This window comes from Bos taurus, chromosome 8 (assembly GCF_002263795.3).
Source record: "Bos taurus isolate L1 Dominette 01449 registration number 42190680 breed Hereford chromosome 8, ARS-UCD2.0, whole genome shotgun sequence".
NCBI classification, from domain to species: domain Eukaryota; kingdom Metazoa; phylum Chordata; class Mammalia; order Artiodactyla; family Bovidae; genus Bos; species Bos taurus.
This window is the reverse complement of record NC_037335.1, coordinates 8488856-8510625: the sequence shown is the minus strand read 5'-3', so window position 1 is coordinate 8510625 and position 21770 is coordinate 8488856. Positions and strand designations below refer to the sequence as shown.

The 21770-nt window shown below is 42.2% G+C and overlaps 1 protein-coding gene across 1 annotated transcript in view; it reads right to left on the bottom strand.

The window, feature by feature from the left end:
* The window catches only part of PINX1 (PIN2 (TERF1) interacting telomerase inhibitor 1), a 65821-nt gene that overhangs the window by 31747 nt on the left and 12304 nt on the right, over positions 1-21770 (bottom strand). The window contains 2 exon segments of the mRNA NM_001034553.2: positions 10331-10404; positions 16689-16781. Of these exon segments, the coding sequence (NP_001029725.1) occupies positions 10331-10404; positions 16689-16781 (167 nt within the window).

The window sequence follows — 21770 nt, the reverse complement described above, 5'->3', positions numbered from 1 at the left end:
TCTATCACAGACCGTGGATTTCATCACAGCCCCACAAGAGACCCTGCTGGTCATAGAGTAAGAGTGGTAAAGAAAACATTGCATCCTGCAAGGGAGCCACTGAAATGCAGCCAACTTACAACACTGTCCCTCCAACATGAAAAGGAAGTAAGAGACGTATTAAATGCCTGACAAGTCATGACTCTGTCCTATGAATAAGCTGAAAATGCACAGTGAAGATAAGGAAAGGAACCCAAAGATGTCAGAGAAATGAGCAAATAAAGAGCTTGGGGGATGGGGGAGCAGAGGGACAAGTCATAAATCAGAGGAACTCCCTCCCCAGGAGCACACGGAACAGCTTCAGGAATAAGCTCAGGGAGCCAATGACACCTGAGTCCCCTGGCCGGTGAGACAAACCTCTGAGACTTCACGCAGTGAGTAACTCACGAGTCAAAGACAAGTCCCTCTGAATTTTTCACTGCACATACAAGGGTAAACTTCACTATGAAAACAACTTTCACTCGTGGAAAATGAAAGTGAAAGTTGCTCAGTTGTGTCCAACTCTTTGCAACCCTATGGACTATACAGAGCATGGAATTTTCCAGGCCAGAATACTGGAGTGGGTAGCCTTTCCCTTCTCCAGGGGATCTTCCCAACCCAGGGATTGAATCCAGGTCTCCTGCATTCCAGGTGGAATCTTTACCAGCTGAGCCACAAGTGAAGCCCAAGAATCTTGGAGTGGGTAGCCTATCCCTTCTCCAGTGGATTTTCCCGACCCAGGAATTGAGCCAGGGTCTCCCGCACTTGTGGATCACTAATCAAATCTGGATACTGTAGGCCTGGAAAAGCTTTGCATTCCACTCCTAAGTCTGATGATAAAACCACCATTTTTCGAACTTGTTCCCATTCTGGGACTAAAGTCTCTTTGCCAGAAGCCAAATGATGACAAAAACCTATGAGTTACCCTGTACTCCTATATCTTTCTTCCTGCTTGTCATTCCCAGATCTAGATATCCCAAGCAGGCACGAACAGACAGAGGAGAGTGGACCCAGGAGAAACCAAGGACTCTGCTGTCTCTACACCTCATCTCTGTGCCACGCCATCAGGATGATGAACTGTAAGTAAGGACCATGGCCGAACTCTAGGTACTGGGGAAGGAAGTGCTCAGAGAACAGGCAAATAACGTTCTGTGAAAGAATCAAAATATCTATTCTCTGGTGGCATGCATCCTTCATCCACCATTATTCCCTCTCTCCTCTGGCTTCCATCCTTGATTTCTATTAATATTAACACAGATGACAAGAAGACTTATTGAAAGGATTTAAGGGAGGAGCAAACTAGGACACATTATGACAAAAATAAACCAGGCACTAACGACTTTGCACTTGAAGAATGACCATGACATTGTGACCTACCGAGGAAATAATTCAACCATTCCTTGAGCAGAGTGAAATAAACATTAAAGAATATTACAACTAACGGGTTCTTTGACAGATTTTATATTATGAAAACTTTCAGATATATACAAAATTGATGAACTCCCAATATTTCTGTCAATGACTAGCAAGGTTTTGCCACATCATTACTTCATTCTTTTGTTCTTTGCTAATGTAATTTTATTAATTTTTTTTTGCTAATGTAATTTTTAAAGCAGTAACCAGAAGCTTAACAATTCTTAGGTACAGTTATCGATTAAGAAACAGGAAAATTAACCTGTAACTAAAACAATACATTTGGATTCCCATGAGTATTAAAAAAAAAAAGTTCAATCTATCTAAGCATTTAATTATACCAACTAACTCACAGTTATCTAGTTTCTTAGTAAGCAACTATTAGAGACAGTGGGCTAGGGCCTATGAATGAACAGAAGCCGTGGCCACAGTCTGATGGGTGAATGAGAAGACAGGGACTCTCCCAGTGGTCCAGTGGGTGAGATCGCCTTCCAGGGCAAAGGTGCAGGTTCTATCCCTGGCTGGGGAGCTGAGACTCCACGGGACTCATGGCCAAGAAACCAAAACGTAAAAAAAAAAACAAACCCAGAAACAATATTGTAACAAATTTAATACAGACTTCAAAAATGGTCCATGTGGCTGCATGAAAAAAAAATCTTAAAGTTAAAAAAAAAAATTAAAGGGAGAAGTGAGACAGACATGATGCAAAGGAAAATGAAGAGCTAACTTGCTAAGGCAGCACATGGGGAGAGCAAATTCAAACAACTGCAGAGGTTGGTGAAGAGAGAGGCCGCGGCGAGGAATCCCTTCCTGAAGGTGCAGCTGTGACGCAGGCCCCCGAGGGCAGGACTCCCTGTCTGCTCTGCCACGGCTGCATCACTAGTGCCCAGCAAAGAGGCATTTAGTCAAAATCTGCAGAACACATGAACGAGCCAGGACTCTAAGTCCAGTGCTTGCTCAACTGAGCAACTGTGTGTCCCCTCTTCCTTCCTCGATGGCAGGAAGCAGGACTAGAGCTGCACGGGAAGGACTCGGACAGGCAGAGCAGACCAGGCCAGGGCAATGAAGGTGGAGGCAGTGAGGTGGGGACACGGAGACGTGAGGACAGAAGCCGCCCGGGGCTGTAGGGGACCGTCCTTGGTGGGGGGCGTGGTGCTCTGCAGCTCGGAGAAGCAGGCATTTGCACCAGGAACAGAGAGCAGGGCGAGCTGGTGGAGGGTCTGGTGCGCTGGTCAAAGGGAGTCAGTGAGTGAGTGTGTGTGTGGGGGGGATGTAGGCGATGACTGAGAAGACACTAATACTACAAGAGAGAGATTTTGAAAGAACAGATGATAACAGGACACTCTGAAAAGAAAAACTGGGGTCAGGGAGAATTTCTCCAGTTCCGAGAGAAATTCAGGGACAATAATGATCAGGACATCAGTAAACATGGAAAACCAGGAATAATGCAATAGCTATGTTAAACATACAAAATCAACAGAGTTGGTGATGTCTGACAGGATATGAAGGTTAAAGGAAAGAAACAAATCAAATATTATCCTCAAGTTCATGATCCAACTATGCAGGGTAAATAAGATCCACAATGATGAAAGAGATGCTTCGTGCTCTTAGGTTTGCCCCCTATAACTTGGGGTACCTGTTTCATCTACTCATAGTCGTTCTCACCCGGAGTGACCCCGCCAATGCCTCCATCTAAAACTCAGGACCAGAGAAGTTAAAAGCTTGGCTTGGGGTCATAAGAGTGACCTGAGACTAAAGAGGAGACACTCTTGTCACTGAGTTCATGACCCTTTCCACTTCAGCATGACTAGTGTCCACGCATCTTTCCCAACAGAGCGATTATAATTCTGAGAAAGGCACGCCTGCAGCAGGCGAGGCCCCTGTCTTCCAGCAGAACGCCGTGCATTCTTTCTGCCGGAGAGGAAACCGGAGCCAGGGGCAGACACATGACCCACGACCTCCCACATGTGCAAGGAGAACACACAAGAGGCGGCTGGCCAGCCCCAGGACTCAGCCTAAGAGTCTTCCGCGCCGGGCTCACAGCAACAACAGTGTACTTCTGACCGCTCAGAGTGCTTTCTGCCATCTACTCACACACCGCTACGGGCTGAGTTGGGAACTGCACATTTCCACGACACACTGTAGACAACCGAGGAGCTCGGCGAATGAGTTGTGCTAAAATTCATAACAAAGGTGAATATTAGAGCCGATTATTTACCAGCAGAGCCACGAGGGAAGCACAAGAATACTGGAGTGGGTAGCCTATCCCTTCTCCAGGGGATCTTCCCAACCCAGGAATCCAACCGGGGTCTCCCGCATTGCAGGCGGGTTCTTTACCAACTGAGTAATGCGGGAGACCTGGGTTCGATCCCTGGGTTTGGAAGATCCCCTGGAGAAGGGAAAGGCTACCCACTCCAGTATTCTGGACTAGAGAATTACAGTCCATGGGGTTGCAAAGAGTCGGACACACTGAGCAACTTTCATTTTCACTTTTCATTAGAGCCGAGGGAGAGAAGAGTAACAAAAAATACACAAACTCCTTCACTTCGAAGTGGGGGCTTTTCAGTCTTACCAGATTCATGTTCTGAAGGTAGGAGTGGGAGATACTCAAGAGGATGGGGAGCAGGAAGAGGAAGTCCACAGGAGAGGCCAGGGACAACCTGTAGTTCAGATTATTTCTAGACCAACCCTGTTTAAAGACACTTCATATGAGGAAGAAAATCTGAGTAGCAAATAAAGCAAGCTTTTGGTTTTTTGTTTTAGAATTGGAAAAATGCTGGGGCCAGGATATGAAAACAACACCTCTACCCAAATCTTTTGAGATAGAACAGCTTACAATTTGGAACTGATAAATGAAGAAAAGGGTTGTTAAATTTTGAACAAAGGTTTTCTTTTGATGCAAAAGGGCTTTCTCTCAGTTTCTAACCTTCTTTCCTTTAGTAACTATTAGCTGAATGTCCCTATCCACTTACAGAATGAGGAACAGACATTTTTTCCCCTTAAAATAAAAATGTGTGAGGAGACACCAGGCTTACTCTTTCAGGGAGACTGAGCTTGAGTGGCTCAGCTACACAAAAGCTCCGCCAGGCCGCAGCTGGAGGGCAGGGTGAGACAGCCACGGAGAAGACAGAGCATGGCGCAGTGACCTCCTGCCCCACGTTCCCCTGGGGCAAGAGCGCCTTTCTGGAGAAGCTGAACCCACCGAAGAAAAGACCTGCAAGAATTCTGACCTCTGGGGGTTCCCTAAGGAAAATGCCAACTCGCCATGACCACTCCACAGCACAACTCAGCCGCTGAGAAGTGCTGCCTAGGCAAACAGCTCTCAATCTGCTGCTCACTGACTAACTCTTAGACCACTGAGCAAAGGAACATCAGACAGTCGGGAACTCCTCCAACACGAAAGAAACAAGGCAAAACTAAGAGAAAAAAGGAGCCCGGGGGACAAAGACAGAAAAACAACCTGTACATCTCATAACATCATGCATTCAGAGACAAGGGAGTATGTACGGAATCCATGAAATAAGAACAAGATGCTATTTAAAGATAAAGATAAATAAATAAAAAAGGACAATCAGGTGATGAAAAATAGCTCAGGGAAATTAAAAATATGAGAGCAAAACTCAAAATTTTAATAGAAAAATTGGAAGATAAAAATCAAGAAAATCTCCCCAAAAGAAGAACAAAATAGGAGACAAAAGATAAGAAAAATCTGAGGAACAACCCGATGTCCACCACTTACCTAATGATTCCAGATAAAACAAAAGAGAAAAAAAAAAAAAAAACAAAGAATAAAAAGTAATTTTTCAGAACTGACAGAATAATATGAATCTTCACACTGGGAGGCCTAGCAAGTGTCTGATGAATAAAAATATGCAACAATTGACATTTCCACAAGATTTTCGAAATCCAAGGATAAGAAGATTCTAAAAACTCTTGAAGACAAAATAAAGAAAATAAATATGTGTCATGGAGAGAAATAAGAAGAGTACCAGTGGATATCAGAAGACAGTAGAGCAACACCATCTAAATTCTGAAAGCAAATTCAGTCCAGAATTCTATACCCACACAATCTGCCATGACATTCTGATAGAGATTTTCAGAACTGCAGGCCTTCTTAAAAAGCTGCTGGAAGATGAGTGAGGAGACAGACACGGGATGCAGGCCAGAGCAGGTAACAGGAGCCAGGTGGAGCGGACCATCGACAGGGATAGGAACAAGGCAAATCCAACAGCCAGTCCAGAGTGAACGGGCCGGGAGGGCCTGAGGAGGGCGGTGTCCTGGGGAAAACACCGAGCTGACAGACCATCAGACATGAATGACACAGCAGAAAGTGTTGTACGCTGTGCCTAGTAGAGAGTATGGGGAAAATTACAGTTACACCTCGATCCCCCACCAGAAAACATCACAAACGTGTTAGAGTACACTACTTGGCTTAGCAGGGAACACTATTTAGTCATAAAAATATAAACACCAAACACTAAAATAACACTATAATAAATAATAAGAATAATGCATCAGTATTTTGAGTGGTAAAAGGCCTAAATTCTAACCTACCAAAATAAAAATCCAGATAACGTCAGGAACTAACACATGAAGAAAGTCAATGTAAGATCTGTGCTTTAAATGTAAAGATAAATACCGTATAAGATACCACGTGAAAAATGAAGGTGCTGTAAGAAACAGGCATAGGAGATAAAGAGGCGAGGGGGTATGACGGAGGAATGTTGTTTTTTGTGCTGTTCAGTGCAGCTTAATTTTTTAAATCTATGTGCATATATTACTATGGAACCAGGATTCAAATTCAGACAGTGTGGACCCAAATCTGGAGCTCTTAACTTTGAAAGAAGGCAGGAAAATTTATAATCCATCAATTATTTTGGAGACAGCTATCTGATTGTCTTTCACCTCCTGATAAGCCTAGGCAATCAAAAGCAATCAGACTAACAGACACGAGTAAGGAGAAAGCATTTATTTTCTCGTATCTAAAATCCTATATTTTTCTATCAACAACAACAGAAAACACAGCCTAAACAGCAAGAGCAGCAGAAAAGGAAAAGTTGGAAAAAACTGCAGTCACACAAACTATAGTTAAAAAATGACTAAGTTTCTTTGATATATGAATTTGTTGGAAAACCATTTATCAACAGCCTGTTTCTCTCCAGCAGAGTCCCTCAAGCCGAGAGCCATGTCATTCCCCTTTGACTGATTAATTAGCCAATCAGGGGACATTTTTCATTGTGAGGCATGATGGTTTATTCCAGCTAATGTTTGGTCTCTAATGGCAACATATTAAAGCCAACTCGGCTATTTTAGCCCCGTGGAGTGACCAAAAGGAAAGGATAGAAGATAAATCAAAAGAGCTCCCTTCAGTTTCCCTTCAGTCCTTAACAAAACCCCCAAGGAGCAAATGGCTGGGGGAAAGATCCTCTACCAATAAAGAGAAAAAACAAAGAAAAGAAGGGTGGAAATGCCTTCAAGCCAGGGGGATCCTTTCCTGCTTCTGAAGAGCAATAATTTATCCTCTGTTGATTACCAGACCACTGATAGAACAGGCACCAAAAAGTCAATACCTAGCTCTTCTTGCTTTTATCAAAAGCTGTGCTCAATAGAAAATCCCGCTCTGCAATGCTTCTTCCTCACTTGGAACGGTTTCACCCGCACTCTGAATTAGACACGGCCAGCGAGGAACCTGATTGAAGGCACTATTTATACACCTGAAGAGAGGCAGCTACCCACTGTGCTACACGTGCTCTAAGCTTCTTACCCTTCTCTGTGCCCTTGACAGGCAAAGCGTGGAGAAGGAGAACTTGGAGTATCAGAGGAATACAAGCTCCTACAGAAGACAGATATGAGTATTCACATATCCAGGAGACAGGAAGCACATCTTAGACACGCTCAGTATATACTGCCAAAACACTCAACAAGACAGTCCAAGCAGCTAGTCTCCGCTATGCAATTCCACTCTTGCGTACATAACACTGCCCAGCTTTCTCACTTGATGGTAAGTGAAGGATTACAAACTAGCAGTCTGCGTCCGGTGAGATCACTGACTCCATCATCATGGTTATTATTTTGTGAATCTTGCACACTTTCAGACCAGGCTATGAGTTTCCCTGGTTCCCTGTCATCTTAAAGTCAGACTACGCACACATTTCCAGTCACGTGCCTGGATCCACTGGCATTTGAGTGTGAGGCCTGGGAAGAGCTGTTACTCACGGTACATATTCTTTTTTGTGCTTTGTCTATTCAGGGACTCCTGCCCTTTGGTTCTAGGTTTGGGCGCATCAATTTTCTCTGCAGCTGTTTCTAACTTCTCCAGTAGTCGTGTTAACGATGCCCTAGTCTGTGTTGTTCCCCCAAGGATTAAAGTATATATCAACAGCTGAGTTCAATTCAACAAAACCTTCGTTGAGAACCTACTCCATGGCAGGCCTGGTTCTAGGTGGTATGGAGTACAAAACTCCTGCCCTCTAGGAGGTTCCAGTCTACTAAGGAAAGACAGACGGTACAAGCAAACTATTTAGTACCTCAGATAGTGACAACTGCTATGGAGAAAAATAAAGCAAAGGAGAGGGGACAAGAGTATCAGGGATTTTTGTTGCTATTGTTTGTATTTTCTGCTATAAATTAGGGTGTCAAGGAAGGCCAGCTGAGGCGACATTTGCACAAAAATGTGAGTTGGGGACAAGCACTCCATGCAGAGGAGCCACCAAGTGCTGAGAGTCAAGGCAGGAGCCCTCCTGAAGTACTGGAGGAACTGGAGGCCAGAGCGACAAGGGCAGAGCTGCAGGGAGAACCAGCCGAGGATGGCAGTGACCATGAGTGTGTGAGAGCTGGGAGGTGTCGTCACGCAGGACTTCAGGCCCCTGGGAGGGAAACCTGCTATTTCACCTCAACATTATTTGATTTCTTATTTAAACACATCAAACAATTCAGACTCATCTCCTGGAAAAAGGACATAAGTAGATAAAGTCAAAATTGCCCACATACCTGAAGATAAGGAAGAGCAATCGCAGTAACGGTCTCTCCTTTGTAGTCTAGGAAAATGTAAACCTTCAAGTCAAGTACCGTTTCAAATGTGAGTATTTCATGTGTTCGCTTTCCTCCAGAATCAGAGAACCTTCGACCCGGAAGTGCTCACATGCACGGCGTTCACGCTCCCCTATTACAAGACGGCCTCCAGGAAGCTGGCCACGCAGTACATCCTGCACGGCTGGCCCGCTCTGCCAGCCCACGCTGTTTCCTTTCTCTGAGGAGGAATCTTTCTATGAATTTCATCCACCAGTTCCAGTCTGTCCTCTGAAGTTTACCAAACCAATCTGTTCCTTTCCTAGAGGACCCCTGAAACCATTCACACCTTCAAAGTCAGGGTCTCTCTGTAGTCCAGGCAGAATTTCCTAACTGCTCATCTGCTAATTCCCCGTGCAAAACTTGCTTTCCAGATCACTTCGGCCCAAGTGCCACGCTCTGAACACATTCTTATAAAACACAGCACCCAGTTCAAATACAGTCACCAGTGCAGAAAACACCCCCAACATCTGTTGCTTCCAGCTGCTCTTAAAGCACCCCAAGCCTGAACTCAGGACAGTTACCATACTGCATTTCTTATTTTGACTTAGGTCAAACTTGTGGTCAGTTTACATGTTCCCAGCCTCTAAGTTAATTCTCATTCAGATGAGTTCTTTTCAAAGATTCAATGAGATTTTACACATCTTCACAAAATTTGATCTATCTGGCTTTGGTCAAATGTCCCAGCTCAGAGAGAGTATTGTGAATCTTGATTCAAAATCAATGGTCAACACGCTGATAAAAATTACTGAAGTCATCACTGCTGGCAAAAAAATACAGACCTAAAATGTGATAATGAGCTTGTTTGTGGGCTTAGTTTAATTTTACTGCTAACCAAAAGGTGCTTCCTTGTAAAATGACCTTAGCAAACTCTAGGCTGGGAAAGCAACTCAATTCATGAATGGTGATGCCAGGTCCAGGTGAGAAGAGGGAGGCAGAGTGACAGAGACATGTAGGAGGAAGCGAAATTCAAATTCAAGAGTGCACATCTAGCAAACCACTTACAAAACTCAACCCAATTCACAAAAAAGAACATGAAAATTCAAAACTAATGAGAAACAACCAACCAACCAGGGACTTCCGTGGTTGTCCAGTGGCTAAGACTCTGGGCTTCCAATGCAGGGGCCCGGGTTTCCATCCCTGGTCAGGGAACTAGCTCCCACATGCTGCAACTAAAGATCTCATGTGAAATCAATCAACTAATCAATCAATAATTCTTTTTTTTAAAATTTAACCAACCAAAAAAGAAAAGTCTGCTTGGAAGTTAGTTTTCAGATTTCACAATCAGCAAGAAATGGGAGACACTAAAAAACTATTTCCATTAGTTCCTATCTGGTTGAACTTCCTGATACTCCTTTTTTTTTTTTTTTCCTTCTCTCAATTTTTCCCTCCCCCACATTCCCAGTTTCCTTCCGCTATCCAGCTTGTTTCCTGTTTCAGCCTTATCACTACAGAAAATACTCCTAAACCACATAGAGGATCGAGAGTGTGCCCCAGCATTCCTGCTCTGTTTCTCTAAACAACACGCCTCTGGCTCAGGCTTTTGGCAAAGGGTATTCTTCCCTGAGGTTAGTCTAGTCCACACACCAGGAGGAAAAAAAACCCAGATAATACACACTGTTTTTAAGGCTCCTTGTAATCTATCAACTGTTATTATCATCTATCAATCATTACTAAGAGGATCACATTTAGCCTTTGTGTGAAGCCTCTAAAAGTTTTTTTTTTGGTAACTTTGTCTGGAAAGTACTGTTAGTAATAAACATAAATAGCTCTATACACAGTTGAAAATCAGTGTTGAGACACAACGTATCAATCGTAGGTGGTTTCATACCTCAGGGGTCCTCTTCTGTCTTTTTCCAAAAATGCAGTCAAGATCTGTTTGGCTCCGAGATGAGAGATCCTTCCCTAGAAATACATGATGCCTTCAGTAATACATTCTAGAATAAGAAGCACAAATATAAACTATAAAACTGGGTTTGGGAAATAAATAAACAATTTTGTAAATGACCAACTTTCTCTTTCCCTTTCACTGACTTTTGCTGTTTTTCAGTTGCCAAGTCTTGCCTGTCTCCTTGCAGCTCCATGGACTGTAGCAGGCTGGGCCTCCCTGTCCCTCACCATCTCCCAGAGTTTGCTCAAACTCATGTCCATTGAGTCAGTGATGCCCTCCAACCATCTCATCCTCTGCTGCCCCCTTCTCCTTTTGCCTTCAATCTTTTCCAGCATCAGGGTCACACTGTTTAATCACTAAATACAATTAATTAAACTTAAAAATTAAACAAGTGAACCAGAACCCCTGACTTCCTCTTAATGGGACAAACAAGCCTGAGCATGCAGGTGGAGAGGAAAACTAAATTCTCAAGCTAGCTCTACTACTGGTACACTTTCAAGGTATAATTTCTGGGCCTCTGGGTTCCCTTAGTAAACAGTAAAATTCTGTTACTTCAAGGAGACAGGAGTTATACTCAATGAGGGTTACAAAATGCAGAATAAAAATATGCTGCTAAGATACATAGCTCCAAAACCCCACCTGTGCACAGGAAAGAGAACATTCTGTATTGACACATACAAGCTCAGTAATTAATTGAATGTATGAAATTTTTTTATAAATACAAATTAAAATTGCTGCATTAGGGTGAAAAGATTTCAGACTTTTTCTGTTTGTTTTTTTCACTGTAATAGTGTTATCATTTTAAATAAAAGGATAAGTAATAAGTAGGAAATTAAATGGCTTCTGGCAAACTGGTATCCAAAGGACCCTTGATTCTTATTAAAAACACTAAACTCTTTAACTTAATTTCAAACCCACAAACCAACTAATTTAAAACTCACTTCTATGGAATTTCCACTTCTACCGACAATACTGTGTGAGCAGCCAACCAAATCTAGTCCCATTTGTCAACTTCATGGTAGATGTATATATAAAGTCTGGAAGCTCCGGGGGAGTGAGGCTCTGGCTTAGACACAGGAATCTGTTTTGAGTTGGAAGGCTGAGTTCCACTGTCACGGATTCAGTTATCTTCTTGGCTTCCTGCAGCAACCTGACTTGGCACAGCACTGTCGTGACCCAGAAGGGTTCCAGTTCACTGGCTACCGCTGGGGCATTCAAATATGATATTGCTCAGTGACTCCATGAAATTAAAAAAAAAAAAAAAACACCCTGCAATGTAATGCAAAACCAGGTGCCCAAACCAGTCTCTGAGGCTGCCGTACCAGACTCCTAAGTCCAGTCGGCGTGACCTGTTCCCACCTGGAGGGCAGGCTCTGCATTGCTCTCACCCCTCTGCCTGAGCTGGAAATAAAGAAAGCTTCCTGGTTCTAGCTGCTTAGTCCATAGAGCCCAGACAGATGATCCCAGAGGAAGCCTACTCATGAGCAAAATGAAGCCTCCCAGATGGAAACGCAGACAATGAACCGGAATAGTGGAGGATAAAGCTGGCCACTGAGGGGAGACGTGGGCAACCCTCAGGAGGCCTGAGGTCTGTTCTGAGCTTAGTCCTCAGTGTAACCCGTTCCACACTGCAGAGAACATTCAGGGTGGCAGCTTCTATTTCAGAAAAAGGAGTTGTACTGGGATCAAAATACGTACTGGCCACCCACCCCTAAGCTAGCTTCTGAAATGGAACAGACACCCTAAAAGAAATGCAAATGACAATCACTTTTACAACAACTCAACTAAAAAGAATGCTGGAGGGATTAGAAAGCGGGGGGACGGACATGCAAGATCACAATTCTAAAACAGGATGTCAAAACATGAACACACGGAGATGAAAAATGAAGCTAAAAATCAAAGGGAAGCTGTCAAGCTAATAAGAGAATGTACCAATGAAAGTGCAAGTGTTTCTAAAGTTTTGGTGACGGGTTCTTGTATCAGAAATGCTTATCCTTTAGCAAAGTTCACTTAAGCAAATGTGGAAACCAGGACTGTTACAGGCCTTGCTCTGGATTTGATCTGGAAAACAAAACACGGAGAAGAATTAAGAGTCAGAGACCAAAGGAAAGGAACTTAAAGGAGATGAAACTGTGAAGATGGAAGTGGTATTGAAATAGTCATTAGTTAATGGTCCTGGTTGACTAGTTTATAAATGTTATAAAATTATGGCCAGTTTTGAATACAATATGTATATTAAAAATGAGTTTGAAAGTTACTGGTCTCCATTCTCAATCATGGTCAACTCAAAGCAAACACTGTTGATGAACTTCTCTTAGAGAAAAGGACATCAAATCATTGAACAGAATAGGAAATATATGACATCTGCCTGGATTTGGTTTCTGTACTCACTAGTCTTCAACTGGCCACAATACTCCAAGAACCAAGGATAAAAAGATTCCAGTAGCCAAGCTGATGTAACAAAGTCATGAAAGGATGACCTGATTCTTTCAGAGAACAGCACTTTACTTATGATCATTTTAGCTGTTTTTCTAATAATGAGGACTTTCAGGTGTTCCCTTCAATCAGTGTAGCGATTTGGAGAGAAGAACATGACCCCTACAGCCAGACTCACTTACAACACCAAGAAGCCCACATGGGAAGCAAGTAAAACTGTAAAAAACCAACACAAGAACTTAAGAATCATGGAGATGTAGAGCCTCTCTCAGTTCAAGGGCAAAAGTCACACAGAGCCCAACAAGGGAGCACTGTGTTATAACCAGAGCTCAAAACACTGAGTTTTTTAACTCATAGTAAAGGTACAAGGGAAAGGAAATGCAGGTTGAAAAATACACCAGTTAAATAAAAAACACTGAAGTGTTACATAGGTAGCTAGCTTCACTTGCTTCAAAAATTTATTTGCATACCCCAATCAAGAAGGATAAAACAGACGATATTATATTTTGACTTTGTTTTTTAATGAAAACATATAGAATGGATAATAAGCCGAGGAATGGAAGATGAGGAAACTTCTCTGAAAGGGTAATAATGTGAGAAAATCAGGAAACCTGAAAGAATCGAAACGGGGTGAAATGAGATCTTCACACCTGATGATAAGACAGTTGGAATATTTTTTTAAAGCCTGCAATGGTGCTCCTTTACACTTAAATGTCAAAAGAGCCAGAAGAAGGAGAACACCCACCTCTAGCAGAGTCTGGCTGCAGGGAGCCAGCCTTGCCAGGACACTAAAGTCGGTGTCAGACGAGCAGCTGACCACCAGGACACGCGAGACGAGTACGAGTACTTTCCTTATTTAAGGAGTGAAGTATCACAGATTGTTACAGGAAAAAGAAGTCTAAACACAACGAAGCTGCACAAGTGCTGTCTACACAACCTTCCACCCACTTAGCCACCGCACGACTGGGAGCAAAAAGCCAGGCTTTCTGGACAACCTCGCCCTGTTAAATATTAAAAACATCAAAAGTGGCTTTGGAGAAATTGCCATCTTCCCTAATTTTCTTTTCTCTGTGGGTACAGCCTCACCAAACATTTTTTAGATTAAAAGAAACCACCACTGAGTTTAGGCCCTTAAACAAATATGGATGAAATTAACATCTTGAAATTATGTAATAAATTACGTCGACTTTAAATGATAAACTTAGGATGAGAGAAAGGAATAATTATGTATCAGAACTAAAATGCTACAGCCAATATTTAAGCAGTAACAAATTTTACAATACTGTTCGCTGCTGTAATCTCTCTGCAGTGAAATTTTTATCTTCATTTTTCTCACCGAGCTAAATAAAATGCTGCCTTCTCGTGTTTGGGGTTTCTGGACCATTGATGGAGCTATAATATGAACCCTCCTCATCCAATGAGTGAGTTACTGTAAAAGCAGATCCCTGAGCTAAAATCCTTATCATCCATTATGCTGAACACCCATGATTTCCATATAATGGCATCATTTCTGATAAATTCTGAAAAAGAACCTATTTTAGAACTCAACAATGACTTAAAAAGATCTTTCATTTCACAAAAAAAGGAGACTGAGGCTGACAGAAGGCAAGAGGTTAAGTGATTTGTCTGAGAGTCACAGCCAGAAGCCAGGTTCCTGTGGCCTAAGATAGTCTGCCGTGGAGGAGACACAGTTTATCATTCACATTCAATGACAACAGTTGCTCTACAAGGGAGACTTCTTTCAATAAATTAAAGCACTTTAAAATAAATTTACACTGTGGACTGTTAAAATAGATGGCAACTGATTATTTCCTCACTACCTGGATTCCTGCCTCCTCCTGTGTTCTCTACTGATTTCCACTCTGCTTTTCCCCTGTTTTCCCACTCATTCTCTATCTTTGTAATATATCTTGAATTATCTTCCCTGCATTCCATTGCCCCCCTTCTCCCCAAACAAAGCTAATTAATAAGCAAACCTCATATTATTTTATTTTTAAGATTTTTTTTTAAGTCTTCAATTGAACTCATTACAATATTGCTTCGGTTTTATGTTTTTTGGTCCTGAGGCATGTGGGATCCTAACTCCCTGACCAGGGAATGAACCTGCACTCCCTGCATTGGAAAGTGAAGTCTTAACCACTGGACCACCAGGGAAGTCCCACAAACTTCATTTCAAAACAGAGAAAAAGAAGGAATAACACACCAAGCAGGCTGACAGGGTGAACTGGCAAGGGGATGGCTTAACTAGAAACAGAAAGAAGACGCTCCCGGCATCCACAGATTAAAGTAGATCGAAGAGGTTTATTCTGGCTTCAGCAAATGCTTCAGGTGAAATCACACATGCAGGCTGCCATAAGAAGAAGATTCTGTTGCAAAAGTGAAAGCTTAAAAGGCTGCCATGCTATCCAAAAGTCACAGGGCACTTTTAATTTCATTAGTTTGCTAAGCACCCTGCTCCTGTATCTATTTTTTTCCCCTATAGGGTCTAATGAAAAGGAAGGATATTTCAGGGATGGGGGTGAAGTGACCATTTAGCCCCTCCTGGAAAGGACTGATGGGCAACCAAGGACTGTTTTCTGTCCTGCAGCAGGTCAGGAGTGGAGAGAAGCTCTGCTTAGGGCCATACCGGAGAATGACAGAGAAGGTTCTACCCTGGGAGAAAGACGAGGGGCTAACATGATGAGCCAGATGACCATGCCTGCTAGGAGACGGAAGGGGGAAGCCCCAGTCTCTCTCTGCACATGTCCCCAAAACTAATCAGCTCTGCCATGAGCCCTCCGTCACACCGAGCCCAGTCTACCTTGTGGGGTCCTGCTCCAAATGAGAACCACCATGAAGAGTTTAGAGCAGTGGGAACTCCAGCTCCCTACTGCCGTTCAGGGGGTTCTAGGAATCAGGGAATTCCCAATCACGTCAACAAGACTAAAGCAAAGATATGCTTTTCCTGCCATATAGAGGTAGAAATATACATCCAGTCTTCCATAGATGAACCATCACAAGGTGACTAGATAACATAATTATCATCATACTTATACTTTAAGTATATTAATATGATAAACAGGGGTTTATACCTGGGAAGTATGCTTAATACATGACAATGGGAAAATATCTGGGGAGTTGATGAGGTCAAGTTAAATGGTTTCTTTCCAATACAAGACTGCCACCTCCTGGTTATAGAGGACAGCTGCACCCACGACTGACCACGTACAGCCCTGGAACCGGAGTCGGGAGGAGACGATGGGGGAAGACAAGTTTTCTAACACTACCTTTGCAGTGACCGTGGAACAGTTAAGTCCGCACTCCATGAAACAGAGAAACGGTGTGGAACAGTAGAAGAGTTAACTCGGGAGTGAGATCTTTCATACTGGAGAACTCAATATAGAGGCCACTTCATGAATGTTTATGAATCTCATATAGATTCTATGTGATTCTCTAAATGGGTCCATTTTAAAAGCTTTTCAACACCAAAATTAAACTCTAAAAAAAGCTTAATGCAACTAAGAGAAATGTAACTAAAAGTACTGAGTGATAAATTTAGCCACATAAAAGTCTGTCTTCTCCTCTAAATATTAATAGCATGTTAACTTCCACGCTCAGCTTTGCCAGAGGACTTGCACGCAGTCTAAGGGCAAAGCTGGGGCCCACCTCGGCATGAGTGAGGCTGTGTCTGCCTCACTCTAACAAGACCCCCGGTGACTCACAAGTGCGGACACCTCAGCACTGCTGTGGATCAAGCCGGTCAGTGAGTCCCTCCTTTTCCATTTTGTACATAAGACAAGTGATGCTGGTGAAGAGCTAAAAATACTCTAAGAAATCCAGATGTGAACACAGAGATTTAAAACAAAGAAACGTGTGATTTTACCTTTTGTGAATTTCATATAGTGAACACGGTTTTTGGAGATTTTGGACTTCTCTTCAAGACTGAAAGACTTCTTTTCCTTGTTGTCTGGGGAGTCTTATAAAAAAAAAAAGGATGAAAAGTATTTCATTAAACTCTCCACATTCCATTCTCAATCCCCTACAGTGACACGGTCTTGTCTAAATAAAATCCTTAGGAGCTTTATCATTTATTATTGAACTGTAACCAAAGATTAGAAATATTCTTAAATTGTGTACTACCCATCAGGCAGGGCTATTCTCCAGAAATCTGTAACATCCTGGAGGAAGAGAAATGAAAATTTGTGTTCACACAAAACCTCTGCATGAATGTTCATGACAGTCTTATTTGTGATAATAAGTTACTGGAAATAAACCAAAATTCCTTCAATGGGTGAATGGCTAAGCAAATTCTGGTACTCCCTTTTATGGGAACATTACTCCACAATAAAGAGGAAGGAGATATTGATACTGTGTGACAACCTGGATGTACTTCACTGGCGGGCGACTGACGGGCGTTATGCTTAAGTGAAAAAAGTCAATCTACATACTAAATGATCCACTCAGACATTCTGGAAAGGAAAAACTACAGAGATGGAGAACAGTGAAAGGTTTAACGGGGACAAAGATGAAAGCGGAGTTTGGAAGCTGGAGGGGTAAGGTGGGTATAAATACAGAAAGGCAGCGTGAGGCAGCTCTTTTGTGGTGACAAAGCGGTTCCGTATCTTGAATGTGGTGGTAGCTACACGAATCCATACATATGATAAAACTGCACTGGAACTACACACACACAAGTAAATGAAGGCTAAAAACCCCAAAATACCGGTGAAAACTGAATAAGAACTGTGGTCTAGTTAACAGTCAACACCAGTGTCAGTTTCCTAGTTTTGATATCATGCTATGGCTCTATTAGATGTCATCGTTGGAGAAACTGGATGAAAGGTATTCAGGACTCTTTCTACAACTATTTTTGCAATTTCCTGTAAGCCTAAAATTGTTTCAAAATAAAAACTTCTTTTAGAAAGTGAGTAAAGGTAAGACAGATTGATAATCCAAAAACAGGTCAGAGATGAGATGAGGAGCAGAGCTGGCACTATGCTCTGAGTCTGAGCCACCACCTCAAACTCCAGATTTAGCTGGAGGCTCACCTTTCAGGGTAAAAACAACAATAAAAACAAATCGCTGAGGAATGAAATCATGTGGTTATATTCCTTTGACGAAAGAGGAAAATGTGGGGGAGAATGTAGTCCCTCACCTGAAATATCAAAGCAAGTAGATCTGGGGTAAGAGTCAGTGACAGGATTCTAACGAGCTGCCTGTATGCCCTTATCTTTATCTATTTGTCAAATTCAAGTAGCAGAAAGAGAATGTCATAGGTAGAAAAGACACTGAATTTTCCTATGGTTATGTCATAAGGAAATATATAAAGATGAGATTAGAGAAAGGAGAAAAAAAGAAATTTTCACCTTAATACTGAAGCAAAACAAGCACATGCTTGTTTAACATGATTAAACATGTTAACTAACTGTAATTCTTCCCAGGAAATTACACAGTAAGTTTCCGAACATAAAGGTAGATGCTTCAAGCTTTCAGATTAAGCACGGCTTAATCACATCAACAGCCTGAAACATTCTCCATGATCACTTTCCAAGAACAACTTGCACCTTCTTTCAAAGACATCCTACCTGTAAATTTCTCCTGCTCTTTTTGCAGGCAAAAAACTTCATATAGCACATTACATTCTCAATTTGGATGTTCCAAACACAAATCACCAAGCAGCATACCAGATTGAAGTAGTTTTTACCAATGGAAAGCTTCTTAAGTACTAGCTGTTGGGCTAAGCTTTCTATGCATTCCTGCATTTCATCTCACAACCACCCTGGAAGATAGCTGCTATGATTATTAAACCAACCTCACAGGACACTGAAGCATGGAGGGTAAAGTAAGACCCACTGAGGAGGTGGCTATGAGGGAACTGGGAGCCAGGCAGATACATGTGACAGTGCACATCCTTAACCTGTGCACTGTGTTGCCGCAGAGCTGTGCTCACACTCAGGGGAGGGGAGAACCTCCTGGGAGCCTCACCACCTTCCCAGAGCAAACCTGAGCCCTGACGCGTCCTAGGGCACCAGTTTCTACCTGCCTGTCCACACGCACGCTTACCTAAAGCTGCTCTGTCCTGTGCAGATACATCACTCTGGTCCTCCTCCCACTTGACACCAGAGGAGCACAGGTCTCCTTGCACCAGGATCAGTAAGGAACAAGCTGCAGAGCTGGTGTCAGGGAGGGGTCCTTTCATCAAAGCCAGTCCCCTCCCCACCCTATCTATCTCATCAAGAGAGGCAGTTCCAAAAAGGTTTTACCATTCTAACAACTATTTATCAAAACTTGCATTTCCTGGTTTTGTTAATTGTTGTGCAGTTACCCAGTCGTGTCCAACTCTTTGCGACCCCATGGACGACAGCACGCTGGGCCTTTCTCCCTCACCATCTCCCGGAGTTTACCCAAGTTCAAGTTCATTGCATCGGTGATACTGTCCAGCTGTCTCATCCTCTGATGCCTTCTTTCCTTTCTGCCCTCAATCTTTCCTAGCATCAGGGTCTTTTCCAATGAGGTGTCCGTTTGCATCAGATGACAAAAATACTAGTTTGCTAGTTATAACCTACTAATTAGTAATGACAACTGAATCCAAAGGAAAAATATTTACACATAGGCCTTGAGGTTACTAGAAATAAACCAAAAATTTACATGTATTTGTTTTGTAGCAGAAAAACAAGACAAGATGATGAGTTTTTAAAAATTCAAGCAAAAAATATATTAATACAAAATATCATGGGGTATATACAATGGAATTATTTCAGAGGAAAAGAAACTAGAAAATATAATATTGCTGAGTATTAAAGAACTTGCTTTTCTATGTCTAAACAGAAGACCATGGATATCAAATTGCTCTAGTATTAAATACCTACTGAACACATTTGGGACTGATGAAAAGCTCTTATTTTCAAAAGTCGATATTTCCCAAATAGGCCAGATACACATTCTTTGCAACTATTTAAAACTACGATGAAAAACATTATAGACATCAATCTAAAAATGTGAGACAGTATCAGTTCAGTTCAGTTCAATCGCTCAGTCGTGTCTGACTCTTGGCAACCCCATGAATCACAGCACACCAGGCCTCCCTGTCCATCACCAACTCCCAGAGTTCACTCAAACTCACATCCATTGAGTCAGTGGTGCCATCCAACCATCTCATCCTCTGTTGTCCCTTTCTCCTCCTGCCCTCAATCTTTCCCAACATCAGGGTCTTTTCAAATGAGTCAGTTCTTCGCATCAGGTGGCCAATGTATTGGAGTTTCAGCTTCAACATCACTCCTTCCAATGAACACCCAGGACTGATTTCCTTTAGGATGCACTGGTTGGATCTCCTTGCAGTCCAAGGGACTCTCAAGAGTCTTCTCCAACACCACAGTTCAAAAGCATCAATTCTCTGGTGCTCAGCTTTCTTCACAGTCCAACTCTCACATCCATACATGACCACTGGAAAAACCATAGCCTTGACTAGACGGACCTTTGTTGGCAAAGTAATGTCTCTGCTTTTTAATATGCTATCTAGGTTGGTCATAACTTTCCTTCCGAGGAGTAAGTGTCTTTTACTGTTTTTCAAATTGCCTCAGAGGCTCTGGAAGCAAAAAAATTTGAAGATCCTTGTCCTAAACCACCTTTGTGGATGACAGGCTATCAGCATCCCAATGTATTTCCAAAAATATTTAAAATCACAAGGAACAAAATATCTGATAGAAGTAAAAAGCATTTCTTAAAACCATGAGGTAAGTCCACCAAAAAGCCAAGCTGAGTCATATGTTAACTACTTGAGATAGGATAATTTTTAAAAATAAAAATGTAAAGACTATGGAGTTTTCTTGTGTCCCACAAAGAAGTAAGGGTTATTTCTAAAATTTTTGCAAGATTCTGTGAAGAAAATAGTTTGGAATCTGTTTAGTTGAAAGGCAAACTGTAATTAGGTAAGCAATCTTAAAGAACTAAAAATATTATAGCAGAAAAATAGGTTACCAGGTTATCCTGTCAGCTTTAATTCAAGTAATATGACCAAAAATTCATCTGGATGAAGATACTGTATTTACCAAAGATGATTTGGCAGAAAAATGATCTCAGCTCTCCAGGGCCCTGGCCAAGTTTTCCCTTAAAGGAATATTCTAAAGGCTTTTCAGTACTCGGACTAGCAGTTAGCAAGGCCTGGTTTGAATTGTACTGAGCTAACGTGGAGACAGAGCTAATAGCACTGTACCTATCACAGGATACGGTGTGACAGGTATCAGCGAACTCAAATGGACTGGAAAGGTGAATTTAACTCAGATGACCATTGTATCTACTACTGCGGGCAGGAATCCCTTAGAAGAAATGGAGTAGCCATCATGGTCAACAAAAGAGTCCAAAATGCAGTACTTGGATGCAATCTCAAAAATGAAAGAATGATCTCTGTTCGTTTCCAAGGCAAACCATTCAATATCACATTAATCCAAGTCTATACCCCAACCAGTAACGCTGAAGAAGCTGAAGTTGAACGGTTCTATGAAGACCTACAAGACCTTTTAGAACTAACACCCAAAAAAGATGTCCTTTTCATTATAGGGGACTGGAATGCAAAAGTAGGAAGTCAAGAAACACCTAGAGTAACAGGCATATTTGGCCTTAGGATATGGAATGAAGCAGGGCAAAGGCTAATAGAATTTTGCCAAGAGAACGCACTGGTCATAGCAAACACCCTCTTCCAACAACGCAAGAGAAGACTCTACACATGGACATCACCAGATGGTCAACACCAAAATCAGACTGATTATATTCTTTGCAGCCAAAGATAGAGAAGCTCTATACAGTCAGCAAAAACAAGACCAGGACCTGACTGTGGCTCAGATCATGAGTTCCTTATTGCCAAATTCAGACTTAAATTGAAGAAAATAGGGAAAACCACTAGACCATTCAGGTATGAACTAAATCAAATCCCTTATGATTAGACAGTGGAAGTGAGAAATAGATTTAAGGG